General features: G+C 45.4%; 8 protein-coding genes across 8 annotated transcripts; 3 read left to right on the top strand and 5 right to left on the bottom strand.

Moving 5' to 3' along the window:
- Positions 1-1,057: 1,057 nt before the first annotated feature.
- Positions 1,058-2,969, top strand: FPOAC1_002150 (uncharacterized protein; the record flags this gene model as incomplete). The annotated part of the gene is made up of 2 exons (XM_044846735.1): positions 1,058-2,896; positions 2,943-2,969. The coding sequence occupies 2 exons, from the start codon at positions 1,058-1,060 to the stop codon at positions 2,967-2,969; spliced, it is 1,866 nt and encodes a 621-aa protein (XP_044712651.1).
- A 349-nt stretch (positions 2,970-3,318) lies between these two features.
- FPOAC1_002149 (uncharacterized protein) lies at positions 3,319-4,918 on the bottom strand (the record flags this gene model as incomplete). Its single annotated transcript, XM_044846734.1, has 4 exons — positions 3,319-3,810; positions 3,859-4,327; positions 4,382-4,458; positions 4,505-4,918. The coding sequence occupies 4 exons, from the start codon at positions 4,916-4,918 to the stop codon at positions 3,319-3,321; spliced, it is 1,452 nt and encodes a 483-aa protein (XP_044712650.1).
- A 546-nt stretch (positions 4,919-5,464) lies between these two features.
- Positions 5,465-7,618, bottom strand: FPOAC1_002148 (uncharacterized protein; the record flags this gene model as incomplete). The annotated part of the gene is made up of 2 exons (XM_044846733.1): positions 5,465-7,309; positions 7,361-7,618. 2 exons carry the CDS (start codon positions 7,616-7,618, stop codon positions 5,465-5,467), a joined length of 2,103 nt encoding a protein of 700 aa, XP_044712649.1.
- A 1,842-nt stretch (positions 7,619-9,460) lies between these two features.
- On the bottom strand, positions 9,461-9,970 carry FPOAC1_002147 (uncharacterized protein; the record flags this gene model as incomplete). Its single annotated transcript, XM_044846732.1, has 1 exon — positions 9,461-9,970. One exon carries the CDS (start codon positions 9,968-9,970, stop codon positions 9,461-9,463), a length of 510 nt encoding a protein of 169 aa, XP_044712648.1.
- A 706-nt stretch (positions 9,971-10,676) lies between these two features.
- On the top strand, positions 10,677-11,171 carry FPOAC1_002146 (uncharacterized protein; the record flags this gene model as incomplete). Its single annotated transcript, XM_044846731.1, has 1 exon — positions 10,677-11,171. The coding sequence occupies one exon, from the start codon at positions 10,677-10,679 to the stop codon at positions 11,169-11,171; it is 495 nt and encodes a 164-aa protein (XP_044712647.1).
- Positions 11,172-11,505: 334 nt separating this feature from the next.
- On the bottom strand, positions 11,506-13,280 carry FPOAC1_002145 (uncharacterized protein; the record flags this gene model as incomplete). The annotated part of the gene is made up of 3 exons (XM_044846730.1): positions 11,506-11,661; positions 11,710-12,693; positions 12,744-13,280. 3 exons carry the CDS (start codon positions 13,278-13,280, stop codon positions 11,506-11,508), a joined length of 1,677 nt encoding a protein of 558 aa, XP_044712646.1.
- Positions 13,281-13,908: 628 nt separating this feature from the next.
- Positions 13,909-16,678, bottom strand: FPOAC1_002144 (uncharacterized protein; the record flags this gene model as incomplete). The annotated part of the gene is made up of 4 exons (XM_044846729.1): positions 13,909-15,037; positions 15,087-15,892; positions 15,939-16,121; positions 16,520-16,678. The coding sequence occupies 4 exons, from the start codon at positions 16,676-16,678 to the stop codon at positions 13,909-13,911; spliced, it is 2,277 nt and encodes a 758-aa protein (XP_044712645.1).
- Positions 16,679-17,589: 911 nt separating this feature from the next.
- FPOAC1_002143 (uncharacterized protein) lies at positions 17,590-18,126 on the top strand (the record flags this gene model as incomplete). The annotated part of the gene is made up of 1 exon (XM_044846728.1): positions 17,590-18,126. One exon carries the CDS (start codon positions 17,590-17,592, stop codon positions 18,124-18,126), a length of 537 nt encoding a protein of 178 aa, XP_044712644.1.
- Between the last annotated feature and the right edge of the window lie 2,680 nt (positions 18,127-20,806).

Raw genomic sequence — 20,806 nt, 5'->3', positions numbered from 1 at the left:
ACGTACTGTCTTTGTGTCTTGTGTGCTTCCCATCGAGTTTTGATGCATTAGCTAGCGGGTTGCAGAAAGCTGGCCTCCTCGTTTTAGGGTAGAAAATAAATCGTCTGAGGTTTCGTCTCAATGGCATAAACTGGCCTGCTAATTTCGTCTGTTATGTTTCTGATAGGGATCAGTGATGATCGAGAAACGACTGGGATAGTGAGGAGAATATGCTGCAAGGATTCTAATACGAAACGAATTGTATCAGAAAAGGCCAACCGTTCGAAACTGGCTGTTGACGAATAAGAGCAAAGGAAACGACACGCGGAACGAAAGAGTATAGCGATATATGATACGCGTATAGGTTCCTGGTTAGCAAGGGATGGACATGCATAAACGATGTTTTCTCATGAATATCTGCACGAGAAAGTGATTCTGGCTGAACGAGGCGAATTGACTTTTGATAGACAGTATCTTAAGGTCACGAGGATTGAATGAGTTGTCATGAGTACCTAGGTAGGTAGAGATTACTTCCATGAGTGCGTGCAGAAATGACGAAGGACCCCAACTCCTTGTTACGTCATGGGATAAAGTTAGGGGTTCACTTCACTGGAGCTCCATTTCTAGCTGTCATCTGCCGCTGCCTCCGCTGTAACCCCAAATCAATTCCCAATCGATCGACCAAATATTCAGTACTACTTGAAGGATTCAAACAAACAAGTATTGACATTTCTTGGCTGTCTTGCAGTTACGTCGCTCCTTTTTCCCTTTTTTCTCTCACAGAGTTGTATCCGCCGCTCTTGCTTCTATATTATCTCTCTTCAAGTCACAACCCCTTCAAGCCACAACCCCTTCTCAACGTCGTGACGACACATCAAGCCTAAAAGACAAGCTACTTTTTAGCTCCCTCGAGGCCATTCGCTGTAGTGTCTCACATTTACGACAAACTTGACTCAAGTCTTGTTTCTTACTTTTCGTCCTCGCCGAGCAACTACACCAACATAATAGTATTCCTCAAGAGATTGTCGAATGAATCCTCAACATTGATCGCGACATATCACCACACAACACCGCGACCATGAGCTCTTCGATAGAGACTCTTCCTAACGGAAATGGCCATGCGGGCGAACATGACCATGTCCTTCGTCCTCGGCCGCGCAAACCGAAGCATTCACAAGTCTCTGATGTTGTCCGTATGACAGCAAGTGATGGTGAACACCTAATGCCCGACAACGCCAGCACAGGTTCAGCAAGTGGTTTGACTAGGTACAAAGACCGAACTTCCAACGAGCCCGAGCTAATTGTTTACAGCGGTCGTTCTACACCCGTCCCGGATAATGCGCCTCCATCTGTCAAATCCCTTTCTACCGCTCGAAAACAAGTTCGCGCCGAGCAACGCCGCCGTATATTTCCCACGATCGAATTCGCCTCACGCGTGAGTCACTTCGACCCCGAGAGTGATTATAGAGACTTCCATGGCTTCTTCAACTTGTTCTGGATTGGTCTTGCCATTATGGGCATTACTTCCATGTTGCGCAATCTTAAAGATACTGGCTTTCCTCTGAGAGTGCATATTTGGGGTCTTTTTACCGTCAAGCTCTGGCATCTTGCCATTGCTGATTTTTTCATGGTTGCGACAACTGCCGTCAGTCTACCTCTGAATCGCGCGGCGAGGAAAGCCAAGCCAGGCAGCTTTCTGGACTGGGATCGAGGTGGAATCGCTATTCAGAGTATTTATCAGGTTGCTTGGCTTACTCTTTGGATCATTGTCCCTTTCTACTTTGAGTGGACGTGGACCTCCCAGGTGTTCTTCCTCCTTCATACCATGGTCCTTCTGATGAAGATGCACTCTTATGCTTTTTACAATGGACACCTATCGCAAACAGAGAAGCGACTGCACGCTCTCGACAACCCGTTCTCGCCTCACGACCGACGTCCAGCTTATCAATATCCTGGCACCGATTTGCCTACCAGCGTCACAAAGGGAGAATCTATTAGCACCAGCGCGAAGAAGCGCCGCCGACAACGCCAGAAGAAGCAAGAAGCCAAGCAAAATGGTACCAACGGTCACAAGAGCAATGACGAGGAACCTATCAACCATGATCTCCTAGCTCCCAGCCCTGTCGCCAGCCCCAACAACAGTGCCGATGAAGTTGACGAGTTGCGAGAAGACCTTGCCCGCGAGCTTACGAGTCCCATTGGCAATGTCACTTACCCAAACAACTTGACTTGGTCCAACTACACGGATTACATATTCTGCCCGACGCTCTGTTACGAGATTGAATACCCTCGAACATCGCGCATCAACTGGATTAATCTAATCTCAAAGATTATTGCCACGTTTGGCTGCATCTTTCTCTTGACCATTATTTCCGAAGACTTCATCTTGCCTGTCCTTTTGGATGCCTCGGAACGGCTCGATGCTGTACCGGCAGTATCCTCCGTGTCTGAGAAGCTTCTCATCTTGGCCGAGACCATCTCATGGCTTCTTTTCCCTTTCATGATTACATTCCTACTCGTTTTCCTTGTGATTTTCGAATATGTTCTTGGTGCTTTCGCCGAAATCACCTTTTTCGCTGACCGACACTTTTACTCTGACTGGTGGAACTCAACAGACTGGATGGAGTTCTCTCGTGAATGGAATATTCCTGTCTACAGCTTTCTCCGGCGTCACGTTTATAGCGCTTCCCGACCTCGAATTGGTAGAGGTGCTGCCACTGCGCTTACTTTCCTTATCTCGGCATTTGGCCATGAGATCGTCATGGCCTGTATTACAAAGAAGTTCCGTGGATACGGCTTTGTCTGCCAAATGCTTCAGCTACCCATTGTCATGCTTCAGCGTACAAGATGGGTTCGTGGCAAGAAGACTTTGAACAATGTCTGTTTCTGGGCTTCAATGGTTCTTGGTCTCAGCATGGTAAGTTTACTTCATTTCTTCACCTGACATCACTAACAAAGTATAGATTTGTGCTCTCTACGTCCTTGTGTAGTCGATACATATTTGCCCCGAATATTGCAATTATACGAATATGCTGGTCATCCATTGATTGCCTAATTGTCAAACTGAAGATAAGGAGATACGGTCCCACTGGAATCGTCATGTCGGCTCATCCATGTACAAGTACAGGGACGGTCGTTCAAGGCCAGCACAGGATTGGATGGAGGATTGGACTATTGTTTACCACATTATAAAGATAGATAGATATATACCCCATAGTCAATAGTGAGTTTTGTTCTTTGTTACTATGTACTGAATCACATGCCTGCAAAATATTTGTGTTTGCTAGATGTCAGGCCTATATTCAACCTTTGGCAGTAGACTGATTGCATCTGTACTATCTAATTCTTAGCAGCACCGGCTTTGCTACATCCAGTCTCCATGCTAGTCCAGACATAGGGCTTCACCACAACCTTGTTGTCGGACCCAAAGGCAATTCCTTGTTGAAGTCCTGTCTTTGGCGTCGGTTTCCACCCCTTGCGGGTTAAACCCGCAGAAGGATCTTGCGCAAAAGCAAGCCAATAATCCTGCATAGCGTGACTGACTTTATACTCAAACTTGGTCGACTTTCCACGGGCTTCGTCATGAGTTCCCATGATCAGAGGTAGCTCGGCGCTGTGGAACGCACCCTCTCCTCCAGGCATAATGTTGGTAAAGTTGGGGGAATACATATATCGCCACGTGTTTGCTCCTGCAGAAGATCGGAGGATGGTCTCGTAGTGTGCTGGGCAGTGGAAGGTATTATCGGGCTTGGCTTGATCTGAAGACCGGTCTCCTTGCGCTTGAGGGTCTGTCATGTCTCCTTCGTCTCGGTTTGTTCCAATGATCGTAGGCTGATGAGACGGTCAGTATTGATAGCCAGACGACTGAGGCCAACTTACAAGTTTAGCAACGTTCGGGATCCTGTCAGTGAAGTCAGAGAACACAGTCCGTTCGTCAACAACAGGGACAAAGCTCATAGTCTTTGCTTCCTCGACATGTCTCTGGAGATCCTTAAAAGGAACACGTCGTAGACACTCAACATAGTCACGCCTGCATCCGAACGATTTAGCAAGTGAGGTAAAGTTACTCTTTGTCACGTCATTGGCCCTAAGTCCGAGGAAAGCCGATCCCGAATTCTCAATGTATCCAGCCGCGATGGGAGTGTTGGGATACGCATATTGGTAGAATGCCACAGAAGCGGCGCCGGCACTCTGACCCCAGAGGATGATGCGCTTAGGATCACCACCGAAGCGTGATATGTTGTCATTGACCCATTTAACTGCGAGACGTTGATCTAGGAATCCCAAATTTTGTTGTCTAGGATTTAGACTTGGAGCATTGGGAAAACCAAATACTCCAAGACGGTAGCTGTGAGTAGCGGTGGTCAGTATACAACCTGCAATGAAACGGGCAGTGACATACTTGATGCTGACAACAATGTGCTTCTGACTTCTTTCAACCCAGTTCTTGGGAATCTGGTAAACAATATTACCACCGCCCTACACTTATCAGATCACGCCATCTCACGTAGAATGCAACACATACCGAGGTGAACCCTCCTCCGTGAATCCAAACTATCACAGGAAGTGGTTTCGCCTTAGGACAAAGGGCCTGCTCCGGCGTCCAGATATTCAGGAAGAGACAATTCTCACTCGTGCTGTTAGGCTTGATGAGAAACTCGGGAGCCCAAGGACCGCCAACACCAGGTTCACTCTGAGCACAATTGGGACCAAACGATGTAGCCTTGAGTGTTCCGAAATGGCCACTAGGTATAGCTGCCTCCCATCGTCGATGTTCACCGTAAGGAATACCGAGGAACTGGGCAACGTTGGAGAAATCGTCTTTGAAACCTTGTAGCACACCGTTGTGAGTCTTGACTTTTAAACTTGGCGAGCAAACATCGCTAGCCAGTGCAACGGCCAGACCTGAGAGAACGGCCAAAATGTTAAAGACGCCCATCTGTATAGCAGCTATTAACGTCCGTCCAAAATATCTAGACAACAACGGTGAGTCAAACGAGAATCATCAACGGTTTTATAGTCGCATCGCGTCCACCACAGCAAGGATTGAACCGAACCGACAGCCATTTCTGCAGCAGCCGAGAATAACATGCGGGGGATTATCTGGGTCTGGTGTAGTATTCCGACGATCATATCCAAGATTGTGTCCAACCCGACTACAATGGATCCGAAATTCAAACGGTTGGGTTGTTCCACCTCAGTCAATAGACGAGTGTACAAGTCACAGGGCCAGTCACATTCATAAACAATTAATCTAAACCATTTCCATTTCGCATCTACTTCATCTCTCTCGTGATCATAGAGCTAACTAGAGTTACACCTCGTCCTACTTCAAGAACTGAGGAATTATGGCAGATAAGGCGGCTGCTCAAATCCGACAAGTCCGCATAAAAACCAGAAAACAAAGACCTTGTTGCTCATAAAAACCGAAACCCTTCAACTCCGTTGACTTTTTATGGTATCCCGTTTAGAATGCATTGATCGTTTAGTCGACCTCCTCCATGGCGCTGTCACCGGCGGCGGCAGCGACAGGGGCGTCGGTGGCATCAGCATCAGCAGGAGCGGAGTCATCCTCCTCAATGTTGAGGCCGAGCTGGACAAGCTTGTGGATGCGGTCGGCGAAACCAGCAGGCTCCTCAATTGTGAAGCCAGAGACAAGGAGAGAGGTCTCGAAGAGGAGCTGGACGATGGACTTGACAGTGCGGTCGTTCTCGCCGTCGTTCTCAACCTTCTTCTTGAGCTCCTGGACAATAGCAGACTTGGGAGAGATCTCGAAAGTCTTCTTGGAGGACATGTAGCTGGACATGGAGGTGTCACGGAGGGCCTGGGCCTTCATGATACGCTCCATGTTGGCGGACCAACCGAACTGACCAGTTCGGATAGCGCAAGGAGAAGAGCCGAGCTTGTGAGAGACGACAACCTTCTCGACCTTGTCACCGAGAACGTTCTTGAGAGACTTGGCAAGGTTCTCGTACTCCTTCTCCTCCTCCTCACGGGCCTTCTTCTCCTCCTCAGTCTCCTCGAGCTCAAAGTCCTTGGTGATGTCGACAAGCTTCTTGCCCTCGAACTCCTTGAGCTGAGTCATGGCGTACTCATCAATGGGGTCAACAAGGAACAGAACCTCGAAGCCCTTCTCGCGGAGAGCGTCAAGGAAGGGGGACTTGGAAACAGCGTTGATGGACTCGCCAGTGATGTAGTACATGTTGTTCTGGTGCTCGGGCATGCGAGTGACGTAGTCGGTGAGGGAGGTAAGCTCATCACCAGACTTGGTGGAGTTGAATCGGAGGAGCTTGGCAAGGATGGATCGGTTCTGGGAGTCCTCGTGGATACCAAGCTTGAGGTTCTTGGAGAAGGCGCTGTAGAACTTGTCGAACTGCTCCTTGTCCTCGGCGATCTCCTGGAAGAGCTCAAGAGACTTCTTGACAATGTTCTTCTTGATGACCTTCATGATCTTGTTCTGCTGGAGAGTCTCACGAGACAGGTTGAGAGGGAGATCCTCAGAGTCGACAACACCCTTGACGAAGCCGAGCCACTCAGGGATGAGGTCGGTGGCGTCGTCGGTGATGAAGACACGGCGGACGTAGAGCTTGATGTTGTTCTTGGTCTTCTTGGTCTCAAAGAGATCAAAGGGAGCACGCTTGGGAACGAAGAGGATGGCACGGAACTCGAGCTGACCCTCGACGGAGAAGTGCTTGACAGCAAGGTGGTCCTCCCAGTCGTTGGAGAGGGACTTGTAGAAGGAAGCATACTCCTCTTGGGAGATGTCCTGGGGGTTGCGAGTCCAGATGGGCTTCTGCTTGTTGAGCTCCTCCTCCTCGATCTTGGTCTCCTTGATCTTCTTGGTCTTGGGCTTCTTCTCCTCCTCATCGTCATCGACCTCCTCGATCTTGGGCTTCTTGTCATCACCCTCCTCGGTGACCTCCTCGGCCTCCTCATCAGGGACCTCCTTCTCGGTCTCCTTCTCGACGTGGAGGTAGATGGGGTAGGAGATGAACTCGGAGTGCTTCTTGATGACCTCCTTGATCTTGCTCTCGTTCAGGTAGTCAGTCTGCTCCTCCTTGAGGTGGAGGATGATGGAGGTACCGCGGCCGAGCTGCTCGCTTTCGGTGTCCTCGGTGATGGAGAAAGTACCACCAGCGCTGGACTCCCAGATGTACTGCTCGTCATCGTTGTTCTTGGAGATGACGGTGACACGGTCGGCAACAAGGTAGGCGGAGTAGAAACCGACACCGAACTGACCGATCATGGAAACATCGGCACCGGCAGTAAGAGCCTCCATGAACTGCTTGGTACCGGAGCGGGCGATCGTACCCAGGTTGTTGACAAGGTCCTGCATATTGTTAGTTACTGTTACAGGCAACTAGTAGACGGTTCAACTTACAGCCTTGGTCATACCAATACCGGTATCCCGGATGGTAAGGGTCTTGTTGGCCTTGTCGGGGATGATGTCGATTCGGAGGTCCTTGCCAGAGTCAAGCTGGCTAGGGTCCGCAAGGGACTTGTATCGGATCTTGTCTAGGGCATCAGAAGCGTTGGAGACAAGCTCTCGGAGGAAGATCTCCTTGTTGGAGTAGACGGTGTTGATGATAAGGGAGAGAAGCTGAGAGATCTCAGCCTGGAACTCGAAAGTCTCAGACATGGTGTCGGGTATCAAAGGGAATTCGTGACTGTTAAAGACGTTAGAAACTGAAAAAAGAATTGAATTTATAGTTGTAAAAGTTTGGTCGGTGAGTGAGGCGGGCAGTGGATGGAGGGGTACAGAATGCTCTAGAATTCCAACTTCAACCAGTAGCCACCAGCGCAAGTAGAAATAGCGTATCCAATAAACAGTGGTCTGCTAGAAGATTCTGAAGCTATTCAAGCTGCCACAAAGGTATAGCAAAGAATGGTGAAGAAGAATTCCAAGCAAGTTGGGTGCAAGGCTGATAGAAGTGCAGCGGGGAACGCAACGGCAAAGGCACGTACCTTGAGATATTCGTTACAAAAAGGAAAAGGCTAAAGACAAGATTGCTCGTCTAAAGTTGAGTGAATCCCCTGGTGAGAGAGAAAAGGAGAATGTGCAAAAGCGTGAGAGAGATGTAATGTTTGGAGAGAAAGGGAAGAAAGGTCGAAGCAGAGGCAGTACAAGAAAAATATGTAGGCTGGCGGCCGGCCCCTCCTTCCTTCCATCTGCTTCTCCCAATGTGAAGGGTTCCATGAGATTCCACGGCCCAAGAGTCCACCTAGCGCCGCCTACAGCTGCCTTCCCCCGCCTTCCGCTACCCATGTTTTACTGGTACTGAGGGGCACTGGAAGGCAGCCATAGCAACCGCCCGACTTTTACACGCACTACGGCAAGTGGCCAACGCTATCACTGCAGTTTGCCTCTTCTCTGACTTGTCTGGTCTCCATTCCGTTTGCCTTCCATCCGTTATATCCTCCCATCTTTGCGCTTTACAGTGAATGAAACGGTACGTATACGCTTACTCCAAAAAATGTATCAAGAGACCAGGCGGCAAAAGTCCACGTTTGTCTACTACGGTCTCGATTGATTGGCCAGCCTTTGCTAGAGTCTTCCACGTTTTTGATGCATCGCCTCAGAATGTTCATCTTTTGCGACTTCAGGTACCACAAGCCACATGCTCCCGAATCTAACATTAGACTATCAAGATAGCGGGAACAGAGATTTCACCGATCTACATGATTCATGCAAATCTTAATCATCATGGCGAATTCCGACGTTATTGTTATTGTTGGTAACAGTAGAGCCTCGTCGTTATTGTTTTGTCTTCGAGTAGTCGAGGGTCTCTGTTACAAGACAACCCCTCATTCGAGGCTGAAAAGACCCTTGTTGTTCATATATTCCTAGACTTTCTAGCGAGGTCCACCGCTTCCTAACCCCAGCAAAAAACGACCCCTCGATCTAATCGAATCTTCTAGCCATTCAGGCAGACTGATGCTTGTGTTGCCTGGCGGTTTTGCTTGAAAATGGGCCCAATTGAGGCCCGTCAATCGAAGTAGACTGGGCTGTAGCTGTGCTGAGCCGTTTGTAATTTATGCATAAACCAATAAGATTCGTTATCAAAACTAACAAGGCTGAGTGATATGTACAGACAGTTGAGGTACCAATGGGGGCCGAAAATGAGGCGGGCTGCAGGAGACATGAGTGTCAGATCTTGATGTTCTAGGCTCTAGGCAATCTCAAGGCTTAACTGCCGTATTTGGCGTATTTGGAGTTTCCGTTCTTTTCATTCTGTTGCATGCTTCTGTTGGTTTCCAAATTGAGTCAACAACCACGACAGCAGCCGACATGGATAGAAGCCAGCCCAAACCTCCATGAAGGGGAATGTTCCACTGTATTGCTGTTCGAATACATCTCTCAACATACATCGTGAATCTTCGAGAAACAAGTACAACTTTGCTCTCTACCCTACCCTATATCGTTACACGTAGCTTACAGTCTGAAATACCATACACTCCATGCCAGCTTTTGATATATCATTTACATCTCCAACACTCCTCCAACCTGTCTATATTTTCTATCCGCATACACAAGTCCAAAATCCTCATCCTCTTCTTTTTCAACTCTCACCATTTCCATCACCTCTCCCACCACAATGACGTGATCCCTTACTCTCATGAGACCCTCTTCAGGTGCATCCTTTAGCACCCTACACCGTAGTGCAAACATAACGCCCTCCTCTTTTAGAATAGGTGCCTCATCACCGTTTTGAGTATAATCAAGACCTTGGAATGCATGTCCACCAACATTACCCTTTGTGAAGTGACTCGCTACACTTGCGCCCCGCTCATCCCCAGAGAGAACGTGCACATTAAACTCCCCACTTGCTTTTATCGCATCAAACGTTCTGCTCGGTATGGCGATATTGAAGTTAACAAGAGGTGTCGGTGTAAGTGTAAGAGAGGTAAACGATGACATTGTCATAGCCCGTGGGCCATCGCCGGGTTGGTTGGATGTGCATACCACCACACTGTGGGGGAGGAGACGCATTATAGAGCGGAGCTGTTCGGGGAGAGGGACTTGTTTGATCGGATGGACGGTCGGAGGAGTGGCTGGTGATGTATGCCATGGTTTTGAGGCTGTAGAAGTGTGATTTCTTCTATCTATAGTACACATTAGCTAGGTAGAGTATCAACAAGGACGATGGGAGCTCACTCTGAAGGGACCATTGGTACGAACAAGACCTCGATATTGAGCCAAAAGGTATCTTATAGTCTTCACGTCCCACTAAAGACCTCCTCAAACATTCAAAATTCCGTAGAGAGCTTAACCCTCTTGTCCTGCCTCTCGTCATGACAAGTGCTGTCGTAGCGCCATTGCGCAGGGCTAGAGAGCTCTTCATTGCCCAACACAGCGCATTATCGACAACGCACCTGAAAGAACCGTGGTGATCGCTCTGGATCCTCTCTGCGATCAAAAGAAGATAGGCACGTTTTATTTCACTCGTTTCGCAAGTTTCGGACTCCGACGCCAGTCTAGAAATGACGAGCAACAATTGCCATTTTCTTATCGATAAGCTTACGAACCCCTGCTTGGTGGTACCCGCCTTCGGACCTCGCATCCTAAATTTTACCGATCAACTTCAAGTCGATCTAAAGCTTTATCACCAGCCAAACGGCAGTCAATCGTTCTATACCCCGTAACCAGGGCCAATTCGTGTCCTCCGGCCTCGCTCTCAGCAGCGTTTCATATCAAAATGGCCAAATTCTCCGTCTCACCAGCGACCCTGTCGCCTATCCGAACAACGCTCACTTCAACATCATCATATTCACCGAGCCGCTTCTCCCTCGGCCAAGTCCGTCATGCGACCTTCATTCCCCGACCTCGTCGACCCTACACATTTACCCAGCTGGTCACGCTGTCCGACGGCTCCGCATACACCATGCGAACTACTTCACCACTGCCCATCTACCGTGCTGCCAAGGACACACGCAACACACTGCTGTGGCAGCCATCCGAAAAGTCACTCAAGAACGTCGAGCTCGATGAGGCTGGTAGATTGGCCGCTTTCCGAGAGCGTTACGGCCGTGCCTACGATGCTTCTAGTGCCGAAGAGGGTGGAGAGAATGCTGAAGCTGCTGAGGATGCGGACGGAAGTTATGCGGATCTTATAACTGGATATGCGCCAGCACAAGGTGCCAACACTATGAGAGACTCAGGTCCTAAGAAGCAGGCCAAGAAGAGAAAGTAAACGAAATGATATTGGGATTTGACGGAGGGGGAACAACGACCACAACAATATTCTCTACCCAGATTTTTCAAAGGGTATAAATGTGTCTTGTATAAATTACTACTGGCAAGGCCCGAGAATGAAAGCATGAGGTGGATGGGGGTGGTTTGATATGTACAACAGTTGACAGCCCCCGAGGCTTGTAAGATATAAAAACACGTGCCCACGATTCTCGAATTGGTCAATAGTCAAACGACCCCATGGGTGTGAATATGACCCTTCCATCTTCTCTCCAACTTCATTCCCAAGAGACAGAATTGTGGCAAGGCGCTAGGAACAGAGGGCTCACGTGAACCTAATCCGAGTCTTCGTCTATCCTTGCTCGAGCACGGTCGACAGCAGTGTCACCCCCTTTTTGCTGTTGCTGCTGGTATACTGGTGGTCTATAAAACACTGACTCGTCGTCTTCAGCGTCAAGTTGCATCAAAAAGGTTTCCCACTTCTCGATAAGCTACGACTGTCAGCACTGTTCTCATCTGCGAGTTGTTGTTAAACTTACCTCCTTTTGTGCTTCAACTGCACTCTCGAGGAATGTCTCAACTCCGCTCTTGAAATCTTCCACCTTCTCCTTCTCGAATCGGTCGAGTTCGCTCCTCATCAGTCGTCCCATATCCTCAAATAGGAGCCTGGCTTGGTGTACTTTGCGCTCTGACTCGCCCACTTCGGCACTCATTTGGTTGAGTCGGTCTTGCTGACTCTTTCCTTGCCTCAGCAGCTTATCCTGAGTAGCCTTCTTCTTTTGCAGTTCTGATTCAGCAGTGTGCCATGAATAGAAAGCCTTTTGTCGCTGGCTGAATGCCATTTTGACTGAACCAATGAGACGAATGTACTCCTCAAGAATAATTCCAAATGTCAAAACATCCTGCTGGGCCTGACGATCGTAGACATCTCGAATGGTAAGCTGGAGTTCAGATAGAGCATCAAGAGGACCCGATAGTGATGGAGATAGCTCCACAGTAGAAAGCGCATGAAGGGAAGCCGAAAAGTCACCGGCTGCCTCGGCCATCATCTTGCGCTGTCCAACCATAGTCTCCATTGCTTTGAGTAAACCCTTGAGCTGGTTTTCCAGGGCGTCAAGATAAACTTTACGGTCGTGGAACCAGTCATCTTGCTCCACAAACTTGTTGCCGCCTCCAACATTGATACCCAACGAGCCTAGTACACCTTTGCTCTCAGTGGGAATAGGCTCCCTTCTTTCCTTGTGCTTAATATCCACATTAAAGGTCTCACTTTCCAAGAAAAGCTTCAAGTCGGGGTCGTGCTGTAGCGTGGGGTGTATCGCGGTCTTGTTGAGCATTTTCTCGAGAGCGGCTCGGCGGCTTTCAACAAAGTTACTGTCAAAGCGACCAACAGCCTGCTTGTCTGGGGGTGGTGGGACGACGATGCCAGGGTTATTACCGTGGAGAGTATTATAGAGCCATAGGAAATCACGGTATCGGCGTTTGACTTCGAACTCGGGTTGCTTGTATCCCTTAGAAGTGGTCTGTTTCTAGATCAGTCTGGATTCAGGCAATTGGGTATTTGGGTTTGTACCTTGGTCCTGACAGAGTAGACGATATGAGAACTAGTCAAATCGCCAACTTTGTGAGGATCACCAACGTAAATCTGAAATGTAGGCTTGGCAGCCTGCTCAATGCTAACACTGGGCTGGTTGCTGCTCCTTACAGCGCTTGGCTGCGCAGCATCGACAGGCGGAGGTGCGCGAGGAGCCTTTGGGCCATCATTTTCCTCATCATCAATATGATTTGGGTCCGCAGGTCGTCGTTGCTGCTGCTGCGGTTGAGGCATGGTGGTACGAATCACCATCTGCTCCTTTTGCGGAGGCACCGGAGGGGCATCCTGAGCGGGACCATTGTCTTCGGGGACGGCGCCGAGGGGACCAAGAGGATCATCGACAGCTTCGAGACGTGTGGGTTGAGCGACCAGGCGACGGGGCCCTCTCGACGGACGAGGGGCGGATGAGGAAGCGGGAGCTGGGGTAGATTGCGAAGCGGAGGCCGAGGCTTCAGGCTGTGACGCCTGTTGCGAAGCCTGTGATGAATCGGCCCAAGGCGACTCTTCGACGTCCATAGCTAATTATTGCGATCACGAAACTTGAAGCTAAACTTCTGCTGTCGCGATATATAGTTGGGGTTTGTAGTGACTTGGGAGGTGAAGGTTGGAAGCTTGGAGAGCAAGCACCCACGCAGCCGGACGTCAGCGGAGACGGTTCCACTCTTCCCCGTACGGCAGGTACGTATCGTACAGGCTACAAGCTGTGCCATTCCATCACAACTTACACTGCTTGTAATCCCGCAATCAACTCACAATAACCAAATGAGTACACACTACTATGGTATCATCAGTCAATTTCTGTTATTACGGTAGCCTAGTACTATTACAAAAACGTCAAGTGTCAGCCAAGAATTATCAGCTACCTGTAATTCTAATTCTTCAAAAAGCCTGGATGCAACGCCTTCACCTAGATCTATCTTGCATCCCACCCAATGCATCCCAGCCACGGTCTGTTTCTCGTTGATTAAATCACGATCATGCTTTCCGTGCTTGATTGTTCAATATTCACCCCATTTGTTCTGTCCGTCTTCGCCTTGGGCTATTCGCGGGTCATCGCCCTCAGTTCAAGATCTATTCCAAACTGAGCGGCAAAAGATCGCTTTCGTAATTTCTCAAGCGCAACTGGGTCGGTAACCTCTCGCTCCTAACGCTCGGGGTCGTAACAGCCTCCCACAATTACCAAGTTCATCCGTGTAAATTTGACCTTCATCACTGGCGTCTTTTTTGTTGGAAACGCGCTGATTTGGTCGGGGGTAATCATGACCTCCTTATTCTTTTTCTTATGTGTTCCGGTTGTACCACTGCCCCCGCCTTGCCCTGAAGTAGCAGCTGCAACGCGGGAACCCTCACCAACGGCGCCTCCAGTATTCGTGCCATCCGCCCCCGTTGCTGTCGCGTCATTTCCAGCCTGCTGCTGGCTGGCTTTTTGTGGATCGGCAGGCAATTCGACATCCCATAACCGAACTGTGCCATCTTGACCACCAGACGCAAGTACATTGGATTCAACACTAAAGCTCAGCGACCAGATGCCACCTTTACCGTGGCCACGTGACCGCTTGATGCGTGTTCCTTTAGCAAGGTCCCAAAGGAAGATGTTACCTGCACAATCGGCACTTGCTAGGATCTTGCCATTTGGCGCGCATTCCATGGCGCTGATGTAGTCGTTGTGACCTGTAAAGACACGCACGCAAGAGCCGCTCACCACAGACCACATACGAATTGACTTGTCGGTCTCATCCGAAGCAGAAAACACGTAAAGACCGTTGGGGTGCCATGTTAACGCCGAGATGGCAGTGTCATGGCCAACCAACAGCCGTTGAGGAGAAGCATGATCTTGCATCCATACACGGAGAGCCTTGTCATACCCTCCACTGAGAAAGTAGTGCCCGTGAGGGCCCCAGAGTGTTCTGAAAACAGGCCCGTCATGAGACTTGTAAAGGCAAAGGCAGCTCCAAGATTCCAACGACCATAGACGAACCTGGCCATCCGCTGATGCGGATAGTAGAAGCTTGGGCCGTGTGTCCATAGCTGGGTTTGACTTGCCTTCGTCACCAAAGAGCTTCTGTGGGGGTCCTGACGCGGCATCAGAGAATGAAACATCGTAAACAGGGCCGGAGTGTCCGATGAGTTTCCGGCTGTTGAATTTGGCATCTTTCTCGTGTGGATTCATAGTGGGAAGGGCTTTGCCATCTAGTGACCATACTCGGATATAAGATTCAGTCGTGCCGGCTGCCACCAGCTGCCCGTCGTTGGAAAAGTCCATAGAGGCAACACTGCGATCCGTTAGTGTGGGATATCCACCATTTTACCAGGACTACTTACCTTCCAAGTGTGTTGTGGAAAGTAAACATGCATGCGCTGATGGGTACACCCACACCTCCTGTTGCACCATCAATCCTAAATCTGTCGCGGTTCTCTCTGAGCTTTTGCATCTCGAGCATAATATCTCTTGGCCTGGACGGCGGCAGAGGCAGCTCTGCTCTGCTAGGGGCATCGGCACTCTCCTCTCGCTTTATCTTTTGGTCAAATTCGTCCACTAGTGATGCTTTCCCAGGTGGAGGTGGGTTTCTTCGCTCATCATCCTCAAGCTCTGCACGCACATCGTCGCGAAGATCTGCGTCCATGGGCAAGGGCCCAAGCTTTAAAGTAGTAGATGGATCCGTAATGTCCTGGTTGGACAACCCGATGTTGACACCTGGGATACCTTCATTGGTATCCACGCTCTCGACTTCCGTATTTCTTGAACGTTTATAGACAGCCTCGAAGCTGAAAGGTGTGATAGGCCCACGAGCTGTAGAGTCAATCTGGCAATATGTCGCCAAGAGCTGTCGGATGACAGAACCACCTTGGTCAGACTCGCGTTCCAGGAAGTTGAAAAGATCGCCACTGGCGTGTTGGTTCAGAGGAATTCGATATTTGTTCTCCCGGTACAGCTTTGTCATGGGATTCTCATTGATGTGTTGTGCCAGTGTAATAGTACCAAGCGTCTTAAGATCGTCTGCATGAACTGGCTGAAAGTTGGGACCAATATCCCTAAGAAAGGCTTTCGCATCTTCAGTATAGGCATGCGTGATGAGTTCGAGAAAGGAGTAGACAAAGACTGGCCAAAGTAATTTGGACAGTTCAAACTGGGGTTATTAGCGAAGCAAAAGCCGAATGAAGACCCTGACTTACCTTGTAAATATCAAGGTTATTCTCTACCCATTCACGAAGGAGGCCAAAAGCTTTTTGGTACTTCTTTGGCCCAAGGTTGGCCAGTTGGTAGATGGGCTTGCCATCGGGGCCAAGATGCTTCGATTCTTGACGAAATACTTCTTCTGTGCGATTGAAGCCTCGCTTGAGTAGATAATCTGTGACCTGTTCACGAACACCAGTCAGTCTTAAGCTCGGTAGAGATTCCATAGTTGCTCGGCACGTGTTCAGAAAATATAATACAAGTGACGATTAAAAAGAATGGCTGGCAAGAGGGAGCAACGAAAATGAACGGGCATGACTCCATCAAAAACTTTATGTTTGATGTGTGTATCAAGCAATCGTGACTGTCACGAGGCTACACGAGGAGCCAATTCAATGTAGTTTTGGTAGATCAGTTCACCAACTTTTTTTTGTTACTTGTTGGGCAGGTTGCCTTCTCAGGCATGAGGTAGATGTCATTGTGCAGCTGCTTGGCAGTGATAGAGACTGACAGTGGGCAGACCGGCCAACACGCAATTACTGCATAGCCAAGTGACGAATAAGAAATTCATAGGACTTACTATCTGATTGAGATTTTGGTTTGACATTGGCCCTGTTGTACCAGTGCCTGCTTGTCCGGTTGTGGTTGAACCTGTGTGCGTGGGAGCTGGAGGAGTGGCTGCAGGGCCTTGATATGCGCCCGGCGCAGGGGCACCCGGTGTTTGCGATGGAGCAGACATGATGAAAAGAGGCGGAGGCAGAGGCGGTCGGTATCAGAAGGCTGCCTAGTATCGGGGCACTCAAATGCGCCTGTCCTTTGTGCACACTTGCGATGAAACAGCCTAACCTTTCAAAGACTGATCATATCCCGATGATGAGGCTTTCGTGTTGGTGATGGCCAGCTTTCCGTTAATGTTGGTGAGGTGAAACCACAGACTGTAGTTTGTAAATGAGATACCGTCTGCTGATGGTTTGGGACGGCCGGACCAGTTCTAAGCAAGATAAGTAATCTCAATAAAAGAAATCAGGATGATGGTTTAAAAATTGAGATGCATTCTGATGAGAATATTGAGTTATGCACCCTCGAAGTGTTGCGGAAGGTAGATGTGAACAGGCTCAAGCGCGCCGGACCTTGTGAGAGCGCGACTAATTAGCCGGGGATTAAGCGGTCGAGTATCATGACAAGTTCAAGATAGACTTCCTAGTTGAGGAATAAGTTATCTTTTCAGTAGTTCTTTGGTGTGTAATAAATAATAACATTACTCAGCCTGTTTAAGTTGAGTTTAAAGTTTTTCTCCATCAACGTGTTGAATTGAACGATCTGTTGTTAAAGCAGGAACATTGAATCTGGCCCGCGAAGCAGATATCCAAGCATTGAGTGACAATGGACATGCCTAAATTAGTACCTTGTTCAACCTCACATCAACCTCACAGAAACAATTGCTCACACGCTGTGGACTTCTTCATCGACAACTGAATAAATAAACTCAACTTTTGGACTGTTTGAGAGTTGTTTTAAGTTTGGAACTAATTTTACCACATACTTTAGCTACGCGCATCACACCGCACCTTTCATCAGAGCAAACACTAAAATTCACATCAACACCATCACACGCTTGTACGCAGTCCATCCTTCAACAGGTACACAAATATGTCATCTCCAAGCGACGTTGACATGGGAGGGGCCGGAACGGCACGCGCAAACGAGCCCTTCACCGTGGAAGAAAACATCCGACAGCTTAATGCCGTCGATCAACAAATTGTCCAGCTCATGAAGCACACTGCCACAGCCCTCAACGCACTCACAATACCTCACACTCCAGAGTCCAACCAAACCCATGACCCAGCATATGAACCTCCTAAGCCATCACTGGACCCCCCCGCCCAAAAGGATGCTTTCCGCTCAGCGACAGATTCGTTTCTTACTGCACTACACGCTGTCGACGTCAAGATGAAACGACAAATATTCGCTCTCGAGGAGGCTAGTATCGTCAATCTTGCCCCCCCGCAGCGCCATGAAAACAATGGGCCTATTATGGCATCTCAGAAGCCGAATGGGGTGGGAGCTGTAGGCAATATTGGCGCAGGCTGGCTCAACAGTCGAGGTACGAGAGTGGAGAGAGACATGGAGGCAGAGCTTTGGGATAAAGCTAAGGGTTTTTTGAAGAAGAACGAACCTGCTCAATAGAATTCGGCTCGTGAGCTGTCTACCAGATGTCATTTTGGCGGAGGAATTCATGACTTGGGATATTGAGGACCCCCAGACAAGCATGGTCTTCGAATTCATATGGCTAGTGATTGTCTAGACTTGCGATCATGCTACCTAATTCACCCAGACAAATCGCGTATGGAATAACAACAAGGAAATAAACAGAAGGGTATTCTACATGACTCGCAATGAGAAGACTGGATTGAAACTAGAGTCAGTTTCGCACCCTATTCCTTTTTATGGTGATAATAACACGGTTACCTTGATGCTAGTCGTGAACTAACATATCAGCCTTGCCTTGATCTTTCTACCAAGTGTATCCATTGCCTGGGTAGAAATCTGACGACCCTATCCACCATATTACTATTGTTTACTGACCATCCCTCTTAAACCTCGACACACATACAAGTGCTGATTTGTGGGCTCTGGGAAAGCAATAAGTCTTGGATTGACTGTGGCCCTGTGGCTGGGTCTCTGAAGGAATTGGCAGGGCGATTTCCCGAGGAAAGCTGGCAGTAGATTACTTAACCCTCGTCAATCGCGACTTTGATTGCCGTTTAGTGAAGTAATGAATCTAGAGAAAAGATATATTGGCCTGCGAGCCTTGTTACAGGGGTTAGCCCTATCTACCTTAGTTATCTCATTAGCGGTTATTACTATAGCGCCTTTTGCACTATAGTTAGCTATAATAACTTAGCTAATATAATAACCTTATTATATATATATAACCTATTTACTTTTATAATAATAAGATTAAGATTACTTTAAATATCTTTTAAGATTAAACTTCTAGATTTATTTTATATATTAAAATATATATTAAATTCTTTTTCTTTAAAAACTTTAATATTATAAAATTATATTAAATAATATATTACTAGAAAAATATATTATAGTAAGATCTTAAAATTTTAACTTTAATATAATATATATAGCTTATAAGTAATAAAGATATAAAAACTTTCCTTTATAATTTATTAAGGTAATATATAAAAGAAATATACTATATTATAATATAGATTCCCTAGAGTATTATAAAGCTTATAAATAATAAGAAATTATATATATATAAAACTTAAACTTTAAATATAAATATAATATATAAATATTATAATATTATATTAATATAAAACTAGAATTTAAAAAGATAAAGAAAATAATTTAAAGAATTAAATAAAGTAAACCTTACTTTAAACTAGATATATATTATTAACTAGATATTATACTATATAAAATAAATTAATAAATTAATAAAATTTAAAGTAAAATTAAATATATTATACTAAGTATCTTAATATTATTAAGTATAATTAGAATATTAAATATTAAGTATATTAAAAATCCTAGAATAAGGAAATAATATTTAAATATAGATTTTTAAAACCTCTTAATATAACTAGAAACTTTAAAGGATTTTTAAATATTAAATTAATAAATTAAATTAATTACCTTAGGAATTAAAAGACTAGGTAAATATTTAAAATTAAGATATTAGTTTTACTTTTAATATTATTAAGATAAAGTAAGATATATATACTTAAATTATAATTCTAGTATTTAAGTAATTTTAAAATTTTAAAACTAGATTTTAAAATTCTAAAGTTATAAGTAAAACTATTAAATAGTAATTAAATTAAAAAATTAAAACTTATAAATAGCCTTAAATTTAAATTATAAGAATAAGGTATTTATTAAGCTAGTAATAAGGTTAGCCTAGGTATTAAAGCTAAATATAGCTAGATAATAAGATAATAGATTAAATATATATAAACTTAAATATTAAATTTTAAAATTTTAAAATCTTAAAGTATAAATTATAAATTACTATTAAAACCTTAAAATTTTAATAATAAATACTAGCCTTAAGATATATTTAAAACTATTTTTAAAAATTAATATTTTAAGAAAATTAGATTTTATACTTATATAAAAAATAAATATTAAAAACTTTAATTTTATTTACTATAGAATTTTATTAATTTATATTATAATATTACCTAGATATAATCTTAATAAAAATACTATCTTTTAAGTTTAAAAAGTCTTTTTACTAGGAAAATATAAAAATAAAAATTCTTACTATAGAGTTTATCTTAATATTATAATAATAATATTAAACTATAAAGACTTTAATATAAAGAAGAAAGGTATAAAGAATAGAATTTTATTATTTAAAGTTTATATCTAGAGAATATATTACTATAATTACTATTTCCTAGTAAAATAATAAAGGAAATTATATCTTAATAGAAATAAGATTAAAATAAATATTAACCTTACTTAATAAATTTAATTTCTTTTTTATTCTATATTATACTTAAGAACTTAATATTAATACCTTTTATTATTATTCTTATTCTTTTTTATTTATAATTATTAAAAAATATTTAAAAAAAGTCTATAGATTAATCTTTATATATAGAAATTAATTTTATATTTTTATTTATTTAATTATATATATTCTAGAATCTCTTATTAGCTTTTTTTAATTTATTACTCTAAGATTACCTAGCCTTAAGATTTTATTATTTAAATTATTACTATTTATTAATTAAACTCTAGTTTTATTTAACTTTAAACCTTAATAATTCTTTAATACCTTATTATTATTACTATCTAGCCTAGTATTTATTATTAAATATTCCTTAAGTAGAAATCT

Source organism: Fusarium poae, chromosome 1 (genome assembly GCF_019609905.1).
Source record: "Fusarium poae strain DAOMC 252244 chromosome 1, whole genome shotgun sequence".
In the NCBI taxonomy this organism is placed as follows: domain Eukaryota; kingdom Fungi; phylum Ascomycota; class Sordariomycetes; order Hypocreales; family Nectriaceae; genus Fusarium; species Fusarium poae.
The sequence above is the reverse complement of the archived record's forward strand: the minus strand, read 5'-3'. Positions and strand labels throughout refer to the sequence as shown.